This window comes from Carassius auratus, chromosome 23 (assembly GCF_003368295.1).
Source record: "Carassius auratus strain Wakin chromosome 23, ASM336829v1, whole genome shotgun sequence".
Lineage (NCBI taxonomy): Eukaryota > Metazoa > Chordata > Actinopteri > Cypriniformes > Cyprinidae > Carassius > Carassius auratus.
Genome location: NC_039265.1, coordinates 329,823 through 351,368, shown reverse-complemented (window position 1 = coordinate 351,368; position 21,546 = coordinate 329,823). Strand labels below are relative to the sequence as shown.

The following is a 21,546-nucleotide window of genomic DNA, read 5'->3' as shown; positions in this document are numbered from 1 at the left end:
GGCTAAATTAAATCGGTTCATCATATAAAGCTCTCGTTTTTCTTCAGAAAAGTCTTTATACACTCTTAGAAGCGTCAAAGTTTAGGTTAAAGGGACTTTCAATTGTCTTTTTTTTATCTCAACTTACAGAAATCTCTCAGGTTTCATTAAAACATGCTTAGAAGAAGAAATTATGTCCGAATTGTCATTTTTGTGTGAACTATCCTTTAACCATTCGCCAGCTCAATGATACAACCCAGCAATGAGCTGATTTACAGTAGATGTGGTTTTGCACATCTATTGACCTGTAACTACTTACAGTATATGCAAACGTAGCATCTACTTCCTCTGTTTGATCACACAGTCACAGTTCTGTGCTTTTGTCTAAAAGAAGGTGGCTCTGAAATCTCTTCTGTACTTCCTGCTAGTAGTTTTTATCATTGTGAAACAGTAGTTCTGGTTGAGATCTGTAATCCCACAGCTGTACTTACTCACAGTTACCAGTCAATGACGCGGCCCTGCGCAGCGTCATGTTAAACGCTTCCTCTTTTTAACCATCGAGTACAAAGTGATCCTGAGCTGATATGAAGTGGACAGGTCAAGTATTTGGAAACTGTCTCAAGAACTACTTGAAAACTTGTTCTTCTGCCGAACGCTCTGTTCACAATTTCACTTTTTCTGATGGCTCCAGAATCATATTTTGGTCCCTATGCGTACATGATTATGATTTGTGCACTTTTTATCATCCGTACAACTCAATCATTTAGTAAAGTAGCTGAGCTGGCTGTGGGATTTACATTATTGTAAATGTCTAGCGTTTATGTTTGTACTATTTGAAAGAAATCTCAAGTTTAATACCTGAGGCCTGTTCATATCAAGATGGATATTCAGTACTAAACACGACACGTAAAGGTGTCTTAATGTCTTTCCCAACACATAGCGAAGAAAACTGGCCAATCAATGAGCACCTTTTCATCACATGACCAGAGTTGACGCTGTTACTTAAAACTACAAATTGGTGACACAAACAGACTATTTTGTGACAGTGAATAACAGGAAGTATTATTGTTTTATTTTGGTGTTGCATCTCAAAAAAACATAAAAACATGTAACGACTGTTTGACTTCCTTTTTGAACTTTTGGTGTTTTTTGTGCTGCTTTTTTCTACAAGCGCCACCTGCTGTCAGAGAGGGAATTTGCATTATAATATTAATTTTATTATTTTTATTTCTTTATTTCCTTTTCCCTGACTGACTGTGATTTTTATTTTCATTACATTTTATTCATGTAAATTTTATTTTATTATTTGTATTTATTTATTTTCCACCAGCTGTCAGAGTATATTTGCATTTTCTTCTTTTAATTTTATTAAATGTATTAATTTAATTATTTTATTTTATTAAATTTCTTTATTTCTTTTTCATTGACAGAGAGTGAATCTGCATTTTAATTTCATTTTATTAATATTAATTTTATTATTTTTATTTATTTTTTCACCTACTGTCAGAGAGTGAATGCATTTTAATTTCATTTTATTAATATAAAAAAAATGTCACCTACTGTCAGAGAGTGAATGCATTTTAATTTCATTTTATTAATATAAAAAAAAATTCACCTACTGTCAGAGAGTGAATCTGCATTTTAATTTCATTTTATTAATATTTATTTTATTATTATTTATTTATTTTTTTCACCTACTGTAAGAGAGTGAATGCATTTTCATTCAGCCTGTCTGGGGTTTATTTTACCAATATTTATTTTATTAATTATCTAATCTACTGTCAGAGAGTCTATGTGCACTGGACTGAACAGACACATCGAATGTGAAATCTGGACTGAATTTTTGGGCCTTACATTTGTGTTTGGTGTGAACAGACTTTTACAAATCCTGAACCCATAAAAGTATGAGCAATGATTATAGAGATGATTAGCACTACAGAAGCAGAACAAAGACTTTTAAACTCTTCATGTGAGTAACTGGACGTCCAGACAGACAGAGTCGCGGTGTTCTGCCCCTGGGGCTCACAGGGGAGTGTCTTTCAGAGGTAAAAGAGAAGTTACACAAGGCCTGGTTAACAGATCGCTGTATGCCTGGAGGAAAGAGAGGCGCTGGGAGTCTGTCTGAATGGCTTCCACACTCATCCACAGATGCTGATGAATGAACTGTCATGTGATGATGTTTATATGTGTGACAGTGACATACTTGCTCGTCTCAGGGGTGGTTCGTCAGGCCCTTCGCTGAGAGCTGGATTCGTGGAGGACATGAGCGGCTGCACAGGAGCGCCGGGATCTGGAACCAGCTCCCTGAGGAAACACAGAAGGCCTTCTGCTAAGATCTGAAGGACAGCATGTAGTTTTCATGTGTACTTTAACAGTTGTGGGTGGATATGAGAACTGTTTCTAACCGGTAGGCGACGGACGGGCTGCTCAGAGGGTTGGAGTTGGTCCTCTCTAGCACCGCCTTCTGCTTCTTCCGAATCACTTGCGCCAGTTTCTGCTTCACCAGCGCACTGGCCACAGCACCTGTCAATCAACACAACCGGCCAATTAAAAGCAAAGAAAGCAAACCATTCTCAGTTTTAAATCGTAATATTCTCAATATTTTCAGAGAGTGTGGCCCTCCATAAATACAACCAGCCAATGAAATAATGCCAAACCACATTATTAACAAAAAGGGGCAATGCAAATATAGATAATTTTCAATGTCAAGTATACTATTATTGTTTTTAAATTAATTTTAATTTATTTATTTTTTTTTCAATAATATTAATTGTATTTCTTTATTTTATTAAATTATTTTATTTATTTTATATTACATTTTATTTTGCATCATTTTTATTTTATCTCAGTTTGATTTAGTTTAGTTGGTCCAGGACAAGGCCTTTTTAAGTAAATAAGGTTTAATATTTTTTTATGAATTTAAAATTTATTTATTTTATTTACTTTTTATCATGTTAAAATAAAAATATAACATTTTTAAAAAAAAAATTTTTTTTAATTACATTTATATTTTTTGTTTTATTTTAGTTTATTTTATATATTTTAAATAAATGTTACATTTTAAATTAATTTATTTTATTATTTTATTTTATTACGTTTTGTTATTTTAGTTTATTTTATATATTTTAAATAAATGTTACATTTTAAATTAATTTATTTTATTATTTTATTTTATTATGTTGTGTTATTTTTAGTAGGGATGCACGATATAGGATTTTGCCGTTATCTGATATGACAATATTTTCACCCTGCGGACGTGATCTAATCGCTAGCACACCCTGAGCACATGCGAGTTAACATATTCATCTTATCGGCAAGACATAGCAGCATTATTTTTCATATCGGTCCGATATGACATTTAAAGCCATTATCGGCTAATCTGGATATCGGTCCGATAATTGCGTGCATCCCTAATTTTTTGTTTATTTTATATTCATTTTCGTTCAGTCTATTTTAGTTTAGTTGGCCCTGTAATAGGCCCTGTAACTAAAGTAAGGCCATTTTTTAAAAACATGGTAAATCTGATTTGACTGATTACTAGTCACTGACCCAGTTTTCTCCCACAGAGAAATGTCAGCGATGTTTCTATCGAGGGCCTGTACGGTGAGAGTGGTCGAGCTCCATTGTAGAGCCGTGCGGTCGAGGTTGCAGTGAGGTCGAGGGAAGGAAACTGCATGTTGACTCAGTGCCTCCCTGTCCTTCCAGAGCGCCCTTTATGTGTCGGCTACGTCATGCTGGCTCTAACCAATATGGTCAATATTGACACGGTTACTGTTTGCGCTGAGCGATTAATTTCACCTCTCTGCAGGTGCTTTCTCTCACAACAGCCATAGCATCAGCTAGATAAAAAAATAAAAAATAAAATAAAACACTCCACTGCAGTGAATTATTACCATGTGAGAGACTATTGTGCATCACCAGAAATTATCTTTTTTTGGACAAGAACATCACTGACTGTTACAACAAATCACTATCTGCTTAACGCGCAGTTTATCTAATAGAAAATCAGGTGGCAGTGGTTTTTAGACTGTTTTACAGTGCAACACGATTCAACAGGATAATTACTGCTCTCATTCAGTGAAAAACAAACAGCAATAAAAGTGGTATTAATGTTTGCCAGCGTGATCAAGCGCTGCAGCATGACACAGCTCTGGAGACGCTCATGATCACAATGGAGCAATTCTACTGCACACACACACACCAAACACACACACACACACACACAGTGCTGCCACAGACACGCAGAGGGCAAAAGTGCAAAACCCCTATCATCTATCTATCTATCTATCTATCTATCTATCTATCTATCATTTGTTTTCTATCCTTCTACCTATGTTTTGGACATGGCACCAAGGTTTTTTTGGTGACCGGTATATCGTAGAAATGTCATGGCAATATTTTAAATAACTTGGAGTAACAGGTAAATACATGCAGATGTGTTGACTATTATTCAGTGCCATGAAATCCATCACAGTACTATGGTTTTAGCATCTATCCATTCATGTATGTCTGCTCCATGGTATTGTATGGTGTAGCATGGCACGATCTGTAGTTGCTGTAGCTGGCAGGTCACTGGCAGCAGTGAGAGAGTAAATACTCAGGGATCCATGCTCAGTGCAGACTCCTCCCATGTGTTTTCAACCACAAAGTTTTGTTTTTACTCTCAGAGCTACTTCCTGAGGCAGCCGTTTCAGTTGAGCTACTATTAAAAAGGGCACTGGCACAATCAAAAACTCGGTCGGTCGGGTTATGTACTAAATCGACTGAGAACAATGATCGCACCTTTTTTTGTTTGACCTCCACAACACAACCTACAGTACTTGTGCACAGCACCTGTTCGATTCTTCTTAGTTGAAGAACTGTGACAAATTAAAATGTCAATCTCTTTCTTTCTTAAGATGCATGTTAGTGACATTTGAGTGTTCAGTCATCCAAGTTAGGGATGTGCGATATGGGGAAAATATCTAATTGCGATTTTTTTTGGACAGATATTGTGTTTGCAATTTGATTTGCGATTTTATATTTGCAAAGTCAAGCCTCAGGTCAATATTGTCAACAATGTGCAGCACAGTATGAGTATCAGTACCCTGCTGAAAAACAAAACAGAAATTCTTACGGTTTCCATGAAACCATTACAGGATTCCTTTTTTGGTTTTGGCATTATTCCAATAGGAATTACAGATGTTCTATCCAATACAATTCCAATTATAACCATCAAATCCTTTTAATTGTGTTTTGGGAGGGGTTCTATTACCGTATTTTTCCGACTATAAAATCGCACCTGAGTATAAGTCGCATCAGTCCAAAAATACGTCATGACGAGGAAAAAAACATATATAAGTCGCACTGGACTATAAGTCGCATTTATTTAGAAACAAGAACAAAGAGAAAACATTACCGTCTCTGGAGATCTGAGTTAAGTCCATAAAATTAGTTATACCGTTATAATTTTGATTGCTCACAAGAAGAAAAAAATATTTATATACATATATTTTTTTATTTTAAATAGTGGGCGTTTACACAGTTGGCTAGAGCTGATTGGGGAGAACGAAGGTGCCCTCACTCTATTGGTTAGTAAGACGGTCACTGAAGACTGAGGCTCTGAAACAGAGTAATATCGCGTCCACATTACAGGCTTTTTTGCGATTAGCAAATCGCAACGTCTCAAATCGCGATTTCGATTCGATTTCGATTAATCGCACAGCCCTGATCCAAGTGCCTCATTTTAAAGGCATTTCATTCATGAAATGACAAAAACAGACTCTCATATCTGTCTTGCTAATCAAACTAACCCAACCCCAAACTAGCACACAGTACTATGTTTGGTGACCACTAGTCATTCTTTTAGACATTCACCCTGTGTTTAAGTAAGTAGCTACATAGTTCGTCTGTAAACAGCAGTTATGTAAGTGTCGTGTTTGTGTGTGTGTGTGTGTGTGTGTGTCACTCACTCTGTTGACTCTTGTCCTTGTTTTTAAGCTGCTGTAGCTGTTGTTTCGCTAGTTCTTGGTCTCGTAGATGCTGCTCCATGTTATATGACTACAAAAAGAGGTCATAGATGTCAGTCATAATTATTCTTATTAGGTCTCATTCATGAAATAAATTTGGTTAATACATCTATTTGATCATGAATGTAATCTATTTGTTCATCAATTTAGCAACCAATTATATATAAGTTGCTTTTAAACTCACTGTCCAGGTAAAAATGAGCTAATGCTAATCTAATGCTAGGTGTTAGGGTACGATGGGGCTAAAGGGACTTTACTTTTTTCTTTTAAGAAAAGTTTTTGCTTTTTACTGCGCCTAAAATGTATAATTGCAGAATACATATATAGATTTGTATTAAACATTTATAAAGCAACAGATTTAGTGTGGAAATAAATTATTAACTATTAACAGCAGGGAAGCTTTTTACCCATGAATTTAATATACCATAGATGTGTACTTTACACATTCTTTCATTATTTAAAAACTGTTGCTTTAATTATCCTAAAAATGAATATCATATTCAGACTTGAAAATGTTCACTCAATTAAGCACAGAATCAACTTTGCACTGCTGTGGGCAAAGGTTCAGACGAATATATACGTGCATCTTGAAAAGCAGATGTTTTGTAAAGTGCCACGCCATGTTTTTGTGCCATTTAGTGGTTTATAAGAATATACCAAAGGCACCTTTAGCACTGTTGTACCCTCACTAGACTCTGAAACGGATGAATACAGGTGTAAAACCAACTGGATAATCATCAGTCAAATAAAGTAATCCTAACCATAAAATGTGCCCTATTGGCTAACTTAAAAGAAGCAGTTAGCAGAACATAACCAGACTTCCCTGCTAGTCTGATGCTATGGATTACAGGTATTAATGTTCAGTTTGTTGTGTTGTGGTGGTCTCAGTGTGAGGTGCACCTGTATGCGCTGCTGCAGCTGCTGCTGGCTGTACTGGGAACAGTGCTGCGGATTGAAGGGGTTGATCAGCAGAGGGGGGTGCAGAGGGGACAGGAAGGCCGGGTCCGAACCCGGACGCACCAGACGCTCACCTACACGCAGGTCCATGGGGGCGGGGCCTGTGGGAGACCACACCGAGTCTTCTGGAAGGACAGAGACATAAAATGGTAACATTGTAAAATATAATTATAATTCAAAATAACTCTTTTCTAACTGAATTTATTGTAAAATGTCATTTATTCCTGTGATCAAAGCTGTATTTTCAGCATCTTTACTCCAGTCTTCAGTGTCACATGATCCTTCAGAAACCACTGTAATATACTTATTTACTGCTTTTATTGTAGTTAATATTTCTTCTTATTATCAATACTGAAAACTGTTTTTTTATGATTCTTTGATTAATAGGAAGTTCAAAAGTACAGCATTTATTTGAAATAGAAATCTGTGTGAAATGTCTATGAAGTCTTTTATGGGTGTCTTGCAATTTAGTATAGTTCTCATTACATGCTATACCAATGTATGTTTTTTGTGATGCTAAAACAGTTTTCATTGTGTGTGTGTGTGTGTGTGTGTGTGTGTGTGTGAGTGAGAGAGAGAGAGCGCGAGTGTGAAATATTCTTCGTAGCCTTAATAAAACTCATTAAAATATCATTAAAGTTAGAGATTGTGATGACTTGCCCATGTGACAACTAGCCCCGGTCACCCTACATGGCTTTGATTTAAGAATCGACGCTGTTTAAATCAATTGCAGGACATTTCCACTGGTGGAGAAGGCAGAAGAAAGCAGGTGGATATACAGAGAAAGAGAAAAGGGATGGAGAGAGAGAGTGTATCAGCACCAGCACATGTTCCAGTGTTTCCCTTATGGCACATTCCACAGTGATATGAAGTCGGCCTGATTTCCATAACTTTTGCATGCTGCTTTAAGAATATTTGCATGTTACCAGTGACTCAATGGGACGGACTGCCTTCCCCTCACACAGAGCAGACAGGAAAATCACAAAGCCGCTGTACATGTATGTCTCTCACCGCACTGATGTCAGTCATCACACTCACAAGATCCAGTGCTTCAGAAACAGTGACTCATGCAAAGCACACTTACTATTGTATTCCTGTGAATTGTGACTGCTTTGTCGCTGATTTTCTGACACAAAAGTCACAGAACAAAAAAAGCTTTCTACAGCAGACCAATCAGAAGCGGCGCAAATGAGTCACGACTGACTTCAGCCGGTCAGGAACAATATGTACCGCGGAGCTGGAGTGTTATGCAAGAGCAAGAACTGAGAAACAGAATAAGAAATGAGATCACAAGAGGCTAATAATGAGAAATGTTCCTTGAGAAGCAATTCAGCATATCAGAGTGATTTCTGAAGAATCATGTGACGCTGAAGACTGGAGGAATGATGCTGGAAATACAGCTTTATCACAGGAATAAATTACATTTTTATAATATATTCACAGAAAACATCTATTTTAAATGTTTTTTTTTAATTATACTAATTATAATAAAATGATATGGTTATTTTACATTTCATGCAAAAAAAAATTCTAAAGATGCATTGAAAATATGTAATTTTTCTGTTAAAAATCTCCGTTTTAATTCATTCACTGATGTGATTAATGTTATGTTATGCCAAAATTCAGCTTTTCACAATAACAGGAATAAATTACGTTTTAAGATATATTACAACAGAAAACTGGTATTTTAAATTGTAATAATATTTCACAATATTACATTTTTACTTTATTATTTAGCAGATATAAATGCAGCATTGTTGAGAAGAGGACAATTTTACTCTTTAAACAAAAACATTTTACTCTTTTGAATGGTGGACTTTGAATAGAAACATTCATACATATATTTATTTTATTCTAATTTATTATTTTATCCGATTTTAATAATATTAGTTATATTATTTGCTATTAGTCTCCAACATCAAAGCTGGATGGGCTGATATTTAAACGTCAAAAATATGATAAAACATGTATTTTTTTGTTAGAATCTATAAAAATCTATTATATTTAAGCCACTGTGACTATTTTATATGTTTATTTTCTACTTTTCAACTGACTGCCGAAAATGCAGGTTTGCCATGACAGGAATAAATTACAGTACATACATATTAAAACAGAAAACGCTTATAGTAAATATATTTTTTGATATAACAATATTGTCATATTACTGTTTTTACTGTATTTCTGAACAAATAATGCAGCCTTGGTGAGCATAAGTAATATTATCAAAAGAGGCGACATGATGTGAATATTAAGATGTAAAACTGTATGGGAGCAGCGAGAGAATGGCCAGGAGTGACCCGCTGGAGTCCTGACATGTTCTGACACAGACCAGGATCTCCTCAGCCCCATTTTAGGATCTTGAAATGGAGAGGAGGAACATCCTGGCACCGCAGCCCTGGATGCCAAACGTGTTTTTGCTTCCCCGAGCTCCCAACATCAGCATGTTTCCACCCAGACCCAGTGCACACGATGCACAGCGCTCCACTGAACTGCAGGAAATGACACGACTCCCACATTTCTTTTTCCCCAGCATTCCCTTCCTGATAACACAACACGTACTATATTCCGCCCTGGATTATTCCAGCATCGCTTGGGCATTCCCAGAAATGACCTGTCGGCCCAGACTCGACAGCCTCGGGAAAGGAACTCGAGGCAGAATTGAGAAACATGGTGTTTTCCCACCTTTGGTGTGCTGCGGATATAAATAATCCTACCCAAAAAGTACTATAATAATAATAGCACGCTATTTGATGCGCCTTGTAAATCTATGAATATAGTAATCATTCAGTACCAAATATGTTTAAAACACCTGTTGTGATATAGTGTATAGTACAATAAATAAATGTGACATATAAATAAACATGAATGCATGTGTGTGTTTGTGTGCATTGAGGCAAGCAGTGTGTGTGTGTGTGTGTGTTTGCATGCATGCATTTTTGTACTCCTACTCAGAAAGGCAAACAATAGCATAGCTCTGAGCCAGCTCAACAGAAACAGGCCAACAAATATACTAATAAAAGTGATAGACAAGCAGATGTGCAGTGGAATGCACACAGGAATGTGTGTGTGTGTGTGTGTGTGCTAGGACATCTTCCTTCAAAGCTGTGAGACTGAGTGTCAGCAGGAAAATATTTGTAAGTATGAATCTGCTTCTAAGGAAACTGTGAGTTGCAAACCAAACTGTTTTTCTGATGGGAGAAATCATTTTTAATGAAGTCTTCATGAACTAACACTATCCTCCAGGTCACTGAGGTCAGGGGGGTCTGTTTTAAAAATAAATAAACACTTTTATTAAGAAAGTGGCCCATTAAACTGATTTAAATATAGCAGTAAAAACATTTATAATATTACAAAAGTAATATTTCACAACTTTGCTATTTTAACTGAATTTCTAATTAAATAAATACAGCTCTGGTGAGCATAAAAAAAGTATTTTGTAATATTAAAATAGCATGGTATTTCAATCTTAGATTTTTAGGGCTAATTGCAGGGAAAGTGTTTCATTTCTTAAAATAATAGGCATTGCATTTGATCTAATATTGATTTTCTCACATTAAAAGCAGGTCTCGATAATACTCTAGAAGTCTGAACGTTTATAAAGGAATAAATCATGGTGTATGAGCAACACTAATAGTAATTATTAATAGTTGTGAACTGCTAACCTAACTGTATTTTAGGACAAGGCACTATTTAAGCGGTGCATGTTGTCCTTAAATGATGTGGACTCTTGCTCAGTATTTGACTGCAGTTAATGACTTCCTGTAGCTGCCCTATTCATTATGCAGTGAGGAAGAAATGCTGGCACGTCAAAGATAATTTTAGGTTTTTGCTTTTTGCAATATGTCACTTGTTCATGTAATGTCTGCAGAACATAAAGGGTGAAGGAGTTGCTGACAAACCCTTAAAAGGCTCTTCAGTGGTTCAGTTCAGACTATAAAATCCCATTACTTGCCAAGAACTATTATTTTACTGTAGGAGGTTCTTGAATTGAACTTTGAAGATTAAAGACCTTCTTGATGTTACGTTACAAGTTCTTCAGTTCAATGCATTGCTTTGGGGTTGTCTTGCAATAGAAATCCTTGTTTAAAGCTCTGTGTTGAACTTACAAATGGTGTTTGCCTTTGCGAAACATGCCAGTGCGATGCCAGGCTGCTGCCATGCAGTTGTTAAGGTGGTTAAAGTGCTTCATAACTGTGCTAAGCAGTTGCTAGGGCGTTATTTACTGGCTCAAGTCAGGAGAGACCCACCATGTCTTTTTTAAGGTCTATTTACCACCACAAGTCTTTTCAGTGCACAAATGCTAAAAGAGACACTATTTTTAAACTACAACTAGGTGCATAGTCACAGAAATGACATTTGTTTCCATTACTGGCATCAGAAATGACAGAAAAAAACACAACACACTCCCACTTCAGCCTCGCACAGCCCGACCTGTCTGACCAGCACAACCAGTTTAAAAGTCCTCTGACTGTAAGTCAAGCCGTGTGTGTGTGTGTGTGTGTGTGTGGGTTGATATAGTCTGATGTTGATCTCTGTGGATCAAAAATAACTCTTACAGGTGCAATCATAGGTGATCTCTTTGATAGAGGCACTCATACTCGCTTGATCACACATAAATCAGAGAATACCGTTATTCCAACACTACAATGCAGCAGTAAACGGTTGTAACTTTGTAATAACATCTCCTTGAATCACATTTTTCATTAGAAGCAGCTCCATCTCATCAGGCACAACACATTTTCTTCTGTGTAACTCTTAGTTTCTTTGAAAGGCATTCACAGTCACAGGAAGTGATGAGAGACTGGATCATCTCTTATATCTTGAATAGTTTCTCATTTCCCACAGTAGGCTCAAATGTCTACTATATACTGTCTCAACATCAAATCTGCTTTCATTGACTGTGGTTTTGTCACATTGCACAGTACTTTCGCATTCAGGAGTTCCTGTAGCTCAAACGGTAGTTTGCAACAGCAAGGTCAAACTGTAGGTTTGATTTCTGAGAGAATGCATCAACTGATGCCAAATGCATGAATAGAAACAAACAGCAATAGGAAACCGTACATAAAACCATTCTGACATATGTTGTAAGAATTATGAATGAAGAAAATGCAATTATAATAATAAAACAGTTCACTTTTTTATGAACTAAATATCTTACTGATAAACCATCAGTGTGTTGTTTGTGCAAGCTATTTGCAATTAACATGTTAAGTGTAATTGCATATACTAAATTTGCAATGAAATGGAAATAGTGAAAGATTGTATCATTCAAATTATGCTGCACATCCAAGAGAAACAGATTATCAAACTAGTACTAGAAACTGAATAGAAAACATCGTAGGGTGGGACTGGGTTCTATACAACACAAGCAATAAACTGTAAGAATGGGGTGTGGTTTAAGCAGACTAAGGGTAAGTTTACACAGCAAAGATGTACTAAAACCTGCTATATCACGCATGCCAGACCAGTAGGTGGCAATGTCATTTTGCAAAGAAACACACGGCTGTAAACATACGCATTCAAGATGGCGAAAGCCTCAAGGATTATACTCTGGAGTATAAAATAGCAAGGTGTCAAGAAAATGTGGAATGGGATGTATGCCAGTCTAAGTATCCTGGCACCTAAGAGACATGACATCACCATTTTCCCAAATTTGAATTTCTGTAGTTTACAAGAAAGCCGATAATGGTAAGTTTTTCCAAAAACTTGCACTTTAACCCCCGTTTTCAAATGTTTAGGCACCCAAAATGCAAAAAAAAAAGTTCACACCATGAACAATAGCTGAATTATAGGCATCTACATCAATGCATTTTGAAAAACTAAGAAAAAACGTTCTTCAATGGCATCGCTATGAAAGACATCTTATGGGACCTCTATCTGTAGGGGTGTTGGTGTGAACATGCCTGGTTTTGGTAGAGGTGGATTATGTTGGCTTGTCAGTCAGCTCTGCTGATCCTACGACTGTCAAAAAAAACAAATAAAATATTTGTCGAATTTAAAATAGAAATCCACGTTCGACTGCAAAAACGTTGCATTCGAATTTTAGGTATGTGTCAGGCTGCCTTATAAGTGGTGCACAAGAAGCGAAGACGATGCAAGTGTCGTTGCATTTTAATGCTTCTCATAGCGAATATCATTTGAATATTGATTATATTTCAGTTCAAAATTCGAGTTTAGTTTTTCAGCTGTTTTAACAGCCCTATCATACACCCCTTGACCTTCACGAACAAGTCCAGTCCAAGAACACCAGCTGCAAAGGCTGTGCTTCAGCCGAGTGTGAGCTACATCACACACACACACACACACACACACACACACACACACACACATGATTCTGTTGGCCAGAAATGTGGCCTGAAGAATGGGAAATGGAGAACAATAGAAGGCAAGCTGTCGATGTAAATCTGGAAGCCTAGAAAAGAGCTGGATTGTGTATTTGCGCGTGTATGTGTGTGTGTGCTGTTCTGAAAATAACACCAGCCAGCAAAACAGGAAGTGAGGAACGAGTGGCATCTGCTTGTCCGGGGTCAAACTCCTCGCCCCCCTGCCGAGAGATGTTGATGTTAGGCTGCGTAATTGGTATGTAGCTCCACAGCTTTTATTGAGCGAGAGGGAGTGACGTTTTGTTTTTAGCTCCCTTCATGTCAATGCCCACTTTTGTTTGTTATGCTCATCTGACAGTAGAGGAACGAACTTCCTCAGGGCAGGGAAGAGCTCAAAAAGAGAGAGGTTTTCTCTTGAAAAGTTGGATTCTTGAAGGGTTCGATTTGATATGGTCCATAAAAGTGAAAAGTGGTCAACGTTTGATGTCCAAGTCATGACTGCTTCAACAATTGCAGCAGTTTTGTATGCGAAAGGGTAAAACCTTACAAAAAAAGTGTAGATAAGACCTGTCAGTGCATCTGTGCACTCCAAGCCCTGACTGCAATATAATCTATCATCGGCCTTAGGAGTGTGTTGAGTGACTAGCACACACACACACACACACACACACTTACAGCTGTGTAGATATCTGCAAAGCTTTCAGGTTGTGTGTCTATTATCTGTGGAGATTAAATGCTGAGTGTCCCCTTGATGCACTTTGATGACTTGCAGCTAACCTGGGATTTAGAGGAGTATTAAGGGTTAAACTGAGCTTAGATTAATCAAATACGTATTTAGCTATATGAAAATGCAGGTAGCCGCCAGTAAATAAAAAGCAGTGGTAGTAATAAAGACTCTTGATTTTCATTTGGTTTTAAAATGTGCAGTAACCAGTGACCACAGCTGTTAAACCAGCCTCGTGAAAATATCCTACACACTTCATTCGCAAGAAAATATACTGACTATAATTCATCAAGAGTTCACCAAGTGCTCTGAAGAAGTAGTTAAGAAAATCAACTGCTGGTATTAAACAGTCGGTGAAACGAGAGCGTTCAGAAATATGATTACAGTATTTGTTAATTATTTATTAGCTTTTAATTAAATTTTTTGTTTAAGTTTTAGTAATTTTGCAGTGAATTTGTTACTTTTTATTAGTTTATTCTAACAATTCTTTAAAGCTTTCATTTGTTTTCAGGTTCAGTGGTAATCATTTTTATTTTTTATAGGTTACATTTAAAACAATTCTTTTAGTAATTTCAGTTCTTTAAATTATTTTCAGTTACTTGCAAAGACAACACTAGGCTTTTCCATCATTTCTTTTCAGCTAAAATGCATTTATTTAGATTAAAGAAAATGTTTGAATCGTTTTAGTTTAGAAAGACAACTCTGTGGGAAACCTGTTTGAAAACAATCATATTTAACTTTAAGTTGTTCTAAGTTACTTCAGGCAATCAAGTTGACCTCTTCCTCAGTTTGCATTTAACGGCAGAAATAAGAAGCTTTTATTTTGTAAAGGCACTAAAAAGTTTTCTGAATTGAGACTAGTTTTATATGTGGATGAACTTCTCATAAACAAAGTATGGGCAGGCTGTGCTAATTCAGTCATGAAAATAGATGCACAAAGGCCACTGTTGGCAGAGGAAAATCAGAAAGTGTGAACTGTGACACTGGAAACAACATAAATGCATCATTGTTAGATATGATGCCTAAAGCTTCCATTAAAACCACATTAGTGTACACTTTCAGTTTTACCAAACAAGCAACAACATAACTGTCGGTGGAAATCGTCCGTTGGTCACAGAACTTGAGTATTTAACACATAATGTTCCTTTAATAAACTGCCAGAGAAAACATCATCCCTGTGTCTATTCTCATGTCACAGCCCTGACCTCTGTGATACCGTCTATATCTCCTCAGATCCCGGAGATGAAAGCGTTCTCAGTGTGTGTGTGTGTGTGTGTGTGTGTGTGTGTGTGTGTGTGTGTTTGGAGGTTCAGAGAGAGCTGGGGGGTATGGGAGTGGGGAGCCGATCTGAAAACCTGACACTCCTGAGAAAGTCACTCCAGAGGCCCCCGGTCAGCCGGCGATGGAGCAAGGATCTGTGTGTGCTCATAGTATTTGCAATTCTTTTTCTTGCTTTAGCTGCACTAATATGCTTTAAAGGATTCAATGGTAGTTTATGTGTAATGAATTTAATTGAATAGTGTAGCAGAGTATGTCTTTGTTTCTCCAGGTGGCTCATTTGTTGTGTTGCACTATATCATTATTAAACACGATGTGTGCTGGTGTAATATTTAGGCTGCTATACTTTAGCTCGGTGCTGATAGCAGTTAGCCTGACAGAGAAAACTGACAGTAAAAGTCAAAGAGTTTTCCGAGGCTCAGATTTCAGTTCCAGAAGTATTGGGATAACCTTTCACAGGTGAGAATGTGCTGGCTCGGGTTTTAAGATGAATTCACTCAATAAAACAGGTTTTTAAACTATGGTAACTTTATATTGTGTTAGCTAGCGCCTTAGTCTTGTTGTATTGTGCTAGTTTAGCTAAATAATTAGCTGAAGTCTGTTGCAGGTATACATATTCATGCAGGTGTTTAATGATGATTGCAGACACACAGTCCATTGCTCTTGAGTGTTCACAGACCAGCTTTTATTGTTCTGGTATGGCGGATGGTAGCCGCTAATGGGGCATCTATCTATAAACATGTATGCTAAAAGTAAAAGGTTTTTTATGCTCACTATAGAGCAATTCTAAAAATGGAGTTCCTTTTTGTTTTGCATAATGAATTGCATTCAAAAAAATTGCATCCTGCAATAAACTACTGTAGTGATGCACTGATGCATTTTCTTAAAATTTATTTTCAGGTACAGCCAGAACAATTTTGGGGGGTCAAAAATATTGACCTAAACAGTGATGTTTAATGAGTTTCTCTGGTAGCGTGTTTTGAATGTGTCACTGTCATGAACACAAAGACTGATAATATCGGCTTGAGCCAAAATCATCACTAAACATTATTTGTAGTGCTCCTGCCAATAAGATTACTTTAGATACAAACAAAGTCTGAGATTTCTAATTCTGTCAATTTTATAACAAACTTCAAACAATAAAAATATCATTTTGGACACCATTTAAATGATTAGATTTCAACAATGATATAATTATGTTTTTACTCTTTAAGTTGAAATAAAAATGGCCTTATATGAAATAAAGCTAAAAAGCTCTTTTTATGTTAATTATTGAATACTTTTTGATTCACTGATTGATAATTTTATAACATTTTAGTTTTTAGTTTCCGTTTTGACTGAATGAAAACTTAAATTTGGGTTTTGTTGCAGTACAAAATAATTTCAGTTTATCACCACAATGACCAATTCAAGCTTAAGAAGCTAAAATGTTATTCTGTGAACTACCTATAAACATACAGATGGCTATCTTACCTAACTTCAACAAACTCGCACAGCAAGACTCTCTGCAAATGATTGCCCCATCATGACAATTTCTGACTTAAAAGAGAAAGCTAAAAAAAATAAAGGTCAATAAATGAAAATCCTGATACTCACTATGCAGTATGCACTATAAAGACTATTATAGTTTTTGTTAGTATTTGTAATTAGATGTTATTTTTCTATTTTCTGCTTTCATGTTACTTTTAGTACTTTTGTCGTGCTTTATCATTTTTATTAGTTGTTGTTGTTTTTAAATATGTCTATATAAAGGTTTTATTAATTTTTTATTTCGGTTTTAGTTATATATGCACATCACTGCTAACCTCAGCTGGTGTGACTGGAAACACAGAAGACGGCAGACAGAGGAACACATTACTGGACACTAGAGGTAACACGATAGTCGTGTTGGCACAGTGTTTCTGTCACAGCTCAGTAGGGCAGAGATTGTATGCACACACAGTGTGTGTATGTGTGCGCTTTCACACCTCCATGTGTTTTAAGATTCGGGCTTTGGGACTATGTACACACTTTGGAATGTTCATAAACCTGTATTCTAAAGTACTTCAGGTGTAGAAATGTCATAAATGGAGAGATGGGAGTTTATTGACTCTGCAAGAGTTGGCAATGAGTTTGCTTTTCTAACTGTGTAAAAAAAAAAAAACACAATATGAAAGTGTGTGTGGATGAATTTGTCCCACTACAACTGTATGTTTGAGTTTTTGAGAGCAAAACCAACTTGTGAGGACCTTTTGTCCTCGGTATTTGAAATGATTTATTACATTTTGCTTCAAATCTAATAATGTCAACAGGTTTGTGGGAAGTTAGGTTTATGGAATTATATCTGAGTATGAAAACCACTGCATTGAAGCCTGTGTGTGTGTGTGTGTGTGTGTGTGTGTGTGTGTGTGTGTGTGTGTGTGTGTGTGTGTGTGTGTGTGTGTGTGTGTGTCTGGTGAAAATGAATGGATGTGGAACACAGGCTGATGTATAATGCATCCCGAGTATAATATTCCCACACTGTCCTGACCCAAGTTTCCAAAACCGCTCATGTTCTCTGTCCAATGGCCCCTGAGCACCCTCACTTAAACATTCAGCAGCAACACGAGCTTCAAAACATCTCCGTATCTGCCTCTCCGCTGCTGCGCTCAGCCAGAACCACAACAATCAACAATTAACCCATGTGAGGCATTGATATTTACTCAATCACTCATGCTTGAATTGCTGTCAGACAGGTCTTTGGGAAACAATAATTAAAACACATGCCCCTCTATTCTGAGAGATGCGTCAAAGCTAAAATTCTAGCATTTTATTCAACAGAAACCGTCTTGTGTTGTTGTTTTGTCATGCCACATGCTTGCAGTCTGGACGAAACCTTCTGGGAAGTCCAGTGTTTTTATATACAATCATGCACTAGATGGACAACTTTTGCAGCATCTCACGCATGATGCAGTGCTGTAGAAATGTGGCGCTCAGGTAAAAAATGTTGTTGTTTTTTTAAATTACACTGCTCACAGGTCATGTTTTTAAATACTAAAACATTCACTGTGTGATCTGGCCCAAACTCCTGCTAATCGATATACTCATTTATTGATTAAACTACATTTACTGCTTATTGACTGATCTGGAATGCTCTAAAATACATAAAATAATGAAACTCACATGAGAGATGCAAATCACAGCTACTCAACAGAACTTGACGTTAGCATGCTGCTAAGCTAACAATATGATACTGTAAAACGGTAAACAATATAAAGCACAAATACATACATACACACACACACACACACACACATACATATATACATATATACACACACACACAAGGATATTATTGTTAACCGAAACTATTGTTAATTAAATTAAAAACACTTAAAAAAAACTTCAACTTGTTTTATTTCAGCTAATTTCCAAAGTTATTATTTCACTGATATCCTAAAATAACTAAAACCGAAATAAAAAATTTATAAAACCTTTATATAGACATATTTAAAAACAACAACAACTAATAAAAATGATAAAGCACAACAAAAGTACTAAAAGTAACATGAAAGCAGAAAATAGAAAAATAACATCTAATTACAAATACTAACAAAAACTATAATAGTCTTTCAGTTATCCTAAACTAACACTGCTGAATCCTCGTCACTTCTGTACCTTAAAATGTTTTAAAACACAATATAACTTTAAAAAAAAAGGTTTTATTCCTAACAGGATGCCAAGGTGGCATAATGGAAAAGTAACATCACGCATGTGTCTAAAATGAAGTCTTTAGGCAAAGTCACTGTGCACTATTAATACAGACGTTTATTGAACAAAAACCACCAAGTTTTCACCCATCTTGTCATCAGGCAGTGACTAAAAAAAGATGCTAATCCAGTAGAGGAGGGACAGAGTCATCACTGTTTATTTAGGAGATCTCATGCATGAACTTTAGGGTGGTATAGGTACCAGACGCACCAACAGTGATGACTGAAGAGCAAGCACACTGTTCTAAGACAAGCAAAAAAAACGGTGCAATGACACAACTGTGTAAGAAGCAACGTATGGAAACAGAACACACATTTTTAAAAATGAATTGCTTTTCCTTTCTGGTGACGGCATCTCTCTTTTTTTAGTTTTCTGTCTGGCCATCTAATAACTACACACTGCAAGTGCCACGAATAAGTGTCGGAGACCCCAGAGGCTGACATACAGAACAAGGGGAGGTTTAATCAACAACAGAGGAGACCTCAGCCATTTTAATTAGCCGCACACACACACACACTCAGAGCGACTCCCCTGGGCACACTGGCGATAGGGCCTGGATTGTTTGGTTTCCTGTTCGACTGAGGAAACACTGGTGATTACAGCTCCAGCCATGGCTACCTCAAAAAACAATCTGCACTTTTATATAAATAGCCAGAGGATGGAGTCCGTTTCTGCAGTCTTGAGCAACACTTCTATCTCATTCTTCGCTCTCTTTCTTTCTCTGAACTATAATTAGTCAATAGTGTTGCTCTCCTGTGGTTGCCTTTGGTCAGCAACAAGATCCTCTTTCGAATTTTACCTCTGTATGTGTAAACACGGAGACGGTGTGTTACTATAGAGACCTTTCTGTGTACATGGAGGCCGTGTAAAAGTGAGAGAAAGAGAGCGCAAAACTTACAACAGAAGAGAGACTAAAAGAGTGAGCGAACTCTTCCTGTTTGCAGACTTAGTCTTCGTTTCCTGTTCGTGACTTCTTGTGTGCGGCTATTTTTATATTACTGCCAGTTTCTATTGAGGTAGAAGATAGCAGTTTATGTTTCAAGGCCCAAATGCGCACAAATGTTAGCACAAACAACACATTTGGGAAAAAAAATTGGGAACAAATTTAGGCTTTAAAAACATTATGATTAAAACATTGTTTTTAAAATGCTGAAATGCCCAATGTTCCTGTCGTTATGTTGTATATTGTAAGTTGCGATGTGATTACAAAAGGTTAAAAAATGCTTCAAAAACATTTCTTGCAACATTCTACTAACTTTTTCACCCAAAATATGATTTTTTTCTCATTATTATAATATTATTTAAAGGTTACAAAAACGGTTTCTTACAATATCCTACTTTTTCTCCCAAACTATAACATTATTTTATATATAACGTTATTTTTGGAGATATACAATGAATGTTTAATATTCTCAAAACTAAATTGTCTAAATGTTTTGTTGTAGTTCTAACATTATTTACAAAAAAACGCTTCTAAACTTTATTTTCACCCAAAATATGTGATTTGAATGTATATTTTAAATATTCTAAAAAAACTAAAATGTCTAATTTTTCTTGACGTTATTATAATATTATTTAAAGGTTACAAAAACTTTTCTTACAATATCCTACTTTTTCTCCCCAAATATGATGTTATTTTATATATAACGTTATTTTATGATGTAATTAACTAATATTTTATATTCTAAAAACTAAAATCTCAAAAGGTAGTTATAACAGTATTTAAAAGTTTGCATCTATGAACATTCTATGAACTTTATTTCCACACAAAATATGTGAGTTGAATGTTTATTTTTTATATTCTAAAAACCAAAATGGCCAGTTTTCTTGTTGTGATTAGAACATTATTTAAATGTTGCAAATAAATTTTAGATTCATCAAGTACATCAAGTTATTTGTTCATCAAGTACAAATAACATCATAACATTCTTTCACTGTTATGAGAAAGTCTGTCAAATTTTAAATAAGAACATTCCATAAACATTACTTTTAGAATGTTTTGTAACATTTTAAATGTTCCCCGTTAGCTGGGTAGGCAAGCAAATCAAGTTTGGTTAAAGAAAACTATAGCAAGGTAAGTTACATCAAGTTATTATAATGTACTAATTAGGCTAAGCTCATAACTGGACTGCTTGTCCAGTTATTTTTCACTTTGTTTTTCAACAAAGTGAAACAAGACAAATGGCCAGGCTATTTCTGTCCGTCTCACATGGTCATTCAGAAAACAATGTTTCCAACATGTCGCAAAAACCCCATGGTGCAAAGAGTTCACAGGCGCTTAATGGCTAACTGAGGGAATAGACCCAAATCAGGGAGTAGAGATGGAAAAACTAGTTAAGCATGAAACCCTGATAACATGGGGGTTACAAAAATCTGAGACCACTAATAAAAATGCTTTTGTTTTTCATCATTTATTTGGAAAACGACGCTAAATAAGCCTGCCAGATTTTCATTGTGGTCTTGGACTTTTGATAACGTAAGATGCGTGTCATTCTATTCGCCAAATCTTCAATGTTTCTCCTTCCTTGCATTGCATTTTGAAGGAAAA

At 36.1% G+C, this 21,546-nt stretch overlaps 1 protein-coding gene across 7 annotated transcripts in view; it reads right to left on the bottom strand.

The window, feature by feature from the left end:
• The window catches only part of hdac7a (histone deacetylase 7a), a 75,045-nt gene that overhangs the window by 26,996 nt on the left and 26,503 nt on the right, over window positions 1–21,546 (bottom strand). For 4 of the 7 annotated variants that reach the window (XM_026199116.1, XM_026199118.1, XM_026199122.1 and 1 more), the window contains 4 exons: window positions 6,888–7,069; window positions 5,931–6,018; window positions 2,385–2,502; window positions 2,183–2,283 (listed from right to left, as the gene is read on the bottom strand). In XM_026199116.1, the coding sequence (XP_026054901.1) occupies window positions 2,183–2,283; window positions 2,385–2,502; window positions 5,931–6,018; window positions 6,888–7,069 (489 nt within the window). The remainder of the gene's footprint in view (window positions 1–2,182; window positions 2,284–2,384; window positions 2,503–5,930; window positions 6,019–6,887; window positions 7,070–21,546) is intronic. The other 3 variants (XM_026199117.1, XM_026199119.1, XM_026199121.1) reach the window with 1 other exon arrangement.